At 40.8% G+C, this 6,564-nt stretch overlaps 1 protein-coding gene across 1 annotated transcript; it reads left to right on the top strand.

Annotated features, from left to right (window-relative positions):
• Positions 1–5,116: 5,116 nt before the first annotated feature.
• On the top strand, positions 5,117–6,055 carry LOC144769103 (olfactory receptor 4E2-like). Its single transcript, XM_078653105.1, has one exon. The coding sequence runs from the start codon at positions 5,117–5,119 to the stop codon at positions 6,053–6,055; it is 939 nt and encodes a 312-aa protein (XP_078509231.1).
• Positions 6,056–6,564: the final 509 nt, after the last annotated feature.

The following is a 6,564-nucleotide window of genomic DNA, read 5'->3' as shown; positions in this document are numbered from 1 at the left end:
GGATGGATGGATGGATGGATGGATGGATGGATGGATGGATAGATAGATAGATAGATAGATAGATAGATAGATAGATAGATAGATAGATAGATAGATAGATAGATAGATAGATAGATAGATAGATAGATAGATAGATAGATAGATAGATAGATAGATAGATAGATAGATAGATAGATAGATAGATAGATAGATAGATAGATAGATAGAAAGATAGATAGATAGAAAATGTACACAAAAGTGTAAGTGTACTTGAGTGATCAGGGATAAGTTACTACAAAAGTACAGTTTGTGATTAAAGTAAACTTTAAAAAGTAAACTTGCTCAAGAGTGTAAGATACCTTTGTGATTTAGGCTCATGGTGAGTGGCTCACCTTTCCTGCTACCTGTGATGCGCAGTGAAATAAATATTGTCCAGCTTGATACAGAGTGTTCCAGATATTCCCACCAAATAACCATGGGCCGAATTTGGATGTTGGGGAGAAAGCCATCCACCAGTCTGTCGGAGGCTTTCCATCTGACATTCAGGGTTTACCTCCGACCTCTGTATTACGATGACAGTGGTCAGAGGGAAACCTGCGAGGTGATTCCCCTCCTCTTCTGATGAGCGCAAAGAGTTCGTCGGAAGAGAAGCAGTTATATCTTGAAAGACAGCGGAGCCAGCCTCAGCTACTCCATCGGGATTACGATGCCGTTTTCCAAGAGTCTTTCCATGTCAGCCTTTGCAACTTGGAAAGGCTGTTGTAAAGTGGCTCTGGGGGGCCCCTAGCAGGGCCCCAATCCTCCATGGCCCTTCGATATGGGGCATGGGTCACACCTATGGTGCCCCCTAAACATCCCTGCACCATGTGACAGGCACCGCGTGGTGCCCCCTTGGCACAAGCTTCCATTGAAAAATGGATGTTTGCGACCGTCCTATGGGTGGCTGATCCTAATCCTGCGGTTGCAAACTACAACCGTGTTCCGACCGACATCGTAATGAGGCCCTATATAGTTTTCATGCACAGTTATCTCCAAATTGCAGCCCTTGATGACTCCATTTCAATTCTCGCTATGCTGAGGCACTTGATTTGTCAGGTTTTTTTACCACTGTAAAATCAGATAGTATGTTCCACACCGGGTACGTTGTACAAAGAGACACCATTCACAGGTTAGTCACCAATTGACAAAAGGGTGTAATCTTACATTCAGTTTCACAAAACTCTAGAAACTTACTGCATTAGGCTAGTACACAGTTAAGCACAAAAATGTAGAGAACAAATAAGGAAAAGGAGTTACAAGAGGTGAGAGGTCTCTTGAATATGGGATTTGTGTGTAGGTTACACTAAGACAATGTCTTGTTTGAGGAGATGTGTGATCAGTTCTTTCCCGAATCAAAGGAGGTATTTAGCTCACCAGTGCGCTAATATCATCATCATCAATATACTGTATATATGTTTTTACAAATAAAATCATAAAAGACAGAAAATATCATAAAAGTTTACGCATATATTGTCACGGTCAAAGTCATCCATATTTTAACACTCCCCATAGAAAACATACAAGACGAAAGCGGACAAATGGGGAATTTAAAAGCTGTAAAATCAATAAAGCGGGCCTGACTTGAGAAAAAGTAATTGGCGGTAAAATTGGAAATAGAAACTTATGTCACAGATTCTTATATTTTGACAGAACATAATGACATGTAAAGTATCATTAATCATTGTATTATCACAATTACAACGGGGAGGTCCAAGTACGAGAAACAACTATGATTAGAAGGGATAAGGCGAGGAAATAGGTTAAACCTGAAATAGGTCAACAGGTTAGATATGGTTCTATGTTACTGACAGTTTGTACTGAAATTGCATGCCGCATAGAGTGTTTTGTTAATGCTAAATTGTCACGCTCTGACGCCCACTTTTCCCTAAGCGACAACACTGCCTTTTTGCCAAGAGAACGTGTTAACACAGAGGGATTATCAAACAGATTGGAATTCCCCAATGCCACAAGTTACCGGCCATATAATTAATCTGCTAAAACTCAGTTCCTCCTTTAATCAAATCAGGTTCCAAAGCTTTAAAGGGCCAAGGTGTAGCTGGTCGGTGATGAAGTCTAGACCTAGTTCCTTGTGGACGATTTCAGAGGGTATTCTTTGGGGGGGGACCTAATGGACTTCTCAAAAATGTATTTTCAGCTAATTTCCTGGGCTGATTTGATGTGAGTTCATCCTATTTGATGGGAGAAATCTTTGATACTAAATGTCACTCTATTAAAGGGCAAATCATTCTGGGATATAAGTGAGTGCCACTTTAACTCTGAGTCAAGAAGAATCCCCAAATACTTTGGCCTTCAACTATGTATTTCATCGTATTTGTGTTAGAGGGGCAAGTTTCATAACATGAGACTTAGAGAAGTTTGTTGACAGATCAAAGTTGTTAATAACATTTTAAAAAGGGTAAGGAGTTTATGTAGGCTATTTGCATTACAGTCAATTAAAACAGTATAATCCGCATAGAGCAAAGCGGGTATAAGTCGGCCTCCCACTGTGGGGAAGTCGGCCCCTGGTACTAATAAGGTTTGCTCTAAATGAATAATAGAAAATATTTTTTTATAAAGGAGCTCAAATAAAGCCTTGTCACACTCCTCGGCGCAGTTTAAAGTGCTCAGTGCATTCTCCATTAAGACCAAACCTGACACTAGCTGAGAGGTCAAAGTACAAATCACGCAGGAATCTAATTAAAACTGGATCTATCAGATACCTGAGCTTCGAGCGATTAACTCTATCAAAGACACAGCCAAGGTCCATGAAGGCCAGATGGACTGCCCCCTTTTTAACCTTAGTATACTTGCATGCTAATAAATAAAGATGAAAGGTTTGCTCTATAGTCCACTATCCGGGGCAAAATCCATATTGTATGTCAGTGAGAAAGCCTCTTCCCTCAGCCCATTCAGCTAGGCGGTTTAATAAAATCCTTCCAATAATGTTTACCTCTGAATCAAAGAGGGAAATGGGCCAACATGCTGGATCAGATCTACTGCCCTTTTTAAAATACGGGACTATTATCAAATTGGACCAAGTAGGTGGAAGAGGGCTGACAGCCGCAGCATTTAGATGTAATGTCAACAGGGGTGCCCATAGATCAATGCAGTTTTAAAATAGGTCCCCTGGGACCCCAGCAGGCCCTGGCACCTTATTGGATGGTAGTTGCGAAATAGCCGCTCTGACCTCAGATAAATTAAAAATGATATGATCCTCAGTCTGATGGCATATTAATGGAGCCGGCTCGTCATCTAAATGATAGTTAGGTCCAAAAATGGTCAGTCCTGGCCTGAAAAGAGATAGTACAAGCCTGATTAGACAGTTGATAATTACTAAAAAAGGGGCGAATTAACGATGTTCCAAAAAGCAGAGGTTTCGCGTTGCCTACAGGCAATTTGTAATTTTTCCCAAGTCTCCTCTTTTAGTTTTGCCTTGGATATGGATATGGAAGGCTGCCATAGCCTTCCTGATTTCTACTTGGCAATGTGTCTTCGCCTTCAGGAGGTTCCAAAGCTCCCTATGGGACTTGAAGCACCAATTATCAAACCATTTTTCTGTATACGTCCCCCTAGATGTAACTGGATTGCAAAGACCTGCCATGTTAACAAATTATGCCAGAATGTTAAGTGGTAGCTCATCCTTGAACAGACATATACAGAGATCCTCCTGACACTAGAAAATCAGTCTTTGGGTAAAAACCTTTGGGACAATAGTGGCCTACCTCACCCTACGACCCTGCTCCGTCAGGGTCAATGGCTCCATATATGAGAATATTGGTCCTGAAGGTTTGTTATCCCAGGAATACCGTGCTGTCACTGGGTCATGGTCACTTAAGTGATGGTTTAAGAGAGCATTAACAAGACAACTGGAAACAAAAATATAATCAATAACCGTAGGCTGACCCCTCCCCTTAAATATAGGCATTCTCTTATGTTGGGAATCCTGGATACTAGCCATTAAGATTCTTAAGTTATACTCAGAAACAAGGCTGTTTGCAGCATCACCTGAACGGGAATGTTCAAAATGCAGCTGCGAGACAGGTAAGCCTTCAATGTCAGAATCCCTAATCGTCATACATGATTGACAGGGGTGCAGTTTAAAGTCCCAGGTAATCACAGAGTAAAGGGAGATTCCGCTGAGTATAAGTCACGAATAAGTGATTTCAGACTTGTAACTGTGTCAGACTCCTCTTTAGATGAAACAGCATTATAAAAATGAATAAGAAACAATCTACACTTATTGGTGAGTGCTAAAAGGATACCCTGGGAGGTCATAGTGGAGGACGTTAGCATCTCTACTGTACTCTTGTGCTCACATCTTACCAGGGTTACTAGACCACCCTTGATTTGTGAAGTAGCTGTTTTTGGTGCCATATTTGTACATTACTAATTCAAATAAATATAAATAAGCTGTTAAGTGTTTTGTCACCCTACTGTATTCACATAGAGAAAATATGGGGTTAGAATGGGTTGAGGCAGTAGATCTGAGACCACAAATTCCACTTCTATACCTATTTCAAATTGGTGAGTCTGGCTTTGTTTGTTTAATATATAAGTAATAGCTATATGTTAGAACTAATATTTAGTATGGAAGGCTGTCAGAATTTATGCTCACCATGGGCCTTGAGGAGGTCTCTAAATTGACTGTCCTTTAAAGGGCATTGCAGGTCCTCTTCCTCAGAAAGCAGTGAACTATGAATATTAAAATAGAATGCATTCACTTGCAAATCACGATTGGTAAAGCATTGGAAAAATTAATAGCACACAGAGTCTTGATCGGGCCATCGCTGACATAATCATCCTGCCAGCATTTGTTTGAATGAATTAAGCTCATGCAAGGGATTTCAGTTTTACTAATGAACTACAGGGGTTTATATGGCAGGCATAGCAATGGCAAGTGAAGAATGTCATACATCTTTACATTCAGTGGCCATTGCTTTAAATACTAATGTTCATTGGTATGCCAACATTTTGCATGACTGTAAATTGTGTATGTGTTTATCGTTTATTAAATGTAACTTGGTATGACACACTCTTACTACTATTTCATTGTTATTTCTGTACAGGATATCACAGTTTGAATTAAAATCCAGGCACCATGGAGAATGAAACCACAGTGGAAGACTTTCTGCTATTAGGTTTTTCAACAAACCCAAACATACATCTCTTGCTTTTCTTTGTGTTTTTAATTTTATACCTTCTAACAATGCTTGGAAATCTACTCATCATCATTACAGTGAAAGGAGACTCATCTCTTCACTCGCCCATGTACTATTTCCTTAGTAACATGTCATTTGTTGACTTGTGCTATCCATCTGTCACAACCCCTAACATGCTTGTGAACTTTTTAACTAATAGGAAAAACATCTCCTACAATGGCTGTATGTCCCAAATATTCTTTTTTCACTTTTTTAGCTGTGTGGAAGTTTTCATCCTTACAGTCATGGCGTTTGATCGATATGTGGCAATATGCAAGCCTTTGCATTACACCACCATCATGAATAAGCGAGTTTGCAACTTGCTGATATTCGCTTGCTGGGTGGGTGGAGTGGTGCACTCCACAGCACAGGTTCTTTCAATGATGACCTTGCCATTTTGTGGGCCATATGAAATCGACCACTTCTTTTGCGATATCCCGCCCTTGCTGACCTTGGCGTGCACAGACACTTTTGTTATTGGAGCCTTGATTATATCCAACAGTGGACTGATCTCCGTGGTGTGTTTTCTCATACTGATCATTTCTTATACGTTGATCCTGCTCGCAGTAAGACGGCGCTCAGCTGAAGGGAAGCGTAAGGCCCTCTCCACATGTGGCGCCCATCTTACTGTTGTTACTACATTTTTTGGGCCCTGTGTGTTCATTTACCTGAGACCAGCTACCACGCTTCCACTGGACAAGTTAGTTTCAGTTTTCTATGCTGTCATTACACCATTGCTTAACCCTATGATCTATACTTTGCGGAATGCAGAAGTCAAAATAGCCATGAAGAAACTTGTGAGCAGAAGAATATCTGCTGGACATAAACTAGCACCTTGAGGACTGTCTATATCTGGCATTTACCTTGCATAAAAGGCCTTGTGCCACAAAGGGTTACATTATGTTTGTTCTTACTTGCTCCGAAAAGCTAAGATTTCATTCAATCCAAATTCTATGTCAGGACCAGAGGAGAGGATTATGCTCATTTTTCTTTATGCCTTACTCCTGCAGCTTCAACTTTAAATCAGCAAAATAAAAAAACTATCATGCCCACAGTGCATGCAGTAATTGTTCTCTACAGTCCACCAATCATCAGTAGTCCTCATGGTTCACAAGGGTGTGCTCTTACTGTGTCACTTCCTCGTTCTTTTCCTGCTCACCAGCAGATAAGTATTACCTTCCTCTCGCTTGTTCAGGGCAAGGAGAATTAAGCGTTATTAGGAGTATATTGTAAATGTTTCAGTGTGGATTTGTTCGCAATGCGATATTGCTTTGTACGTGCTTGATTGCGTTTGTTCTTTTTCAGCATTCCCGGGCCGCGGGAGCGACTTCCGCCGCTCCGCATGCAG

This window comes from Lissotriton helveticus, chromosome 7, assembly GCF_964261635.1.
Source record: "Lissotriton helveticus chromosome 7, aLisHel1.1, whole genome shotgun sequence".
Taxonomy (NCBI): Eukaryota; Metazoa; Chordata; class Amphibia; order Caudata; family Salamandridae; genus Lissotriton; species Lissotriton helveticus.
Note: the sequence above shows the minus strand (reverse complement) of the source record. Positions and strands in the feature narration are given on the sequence as shown.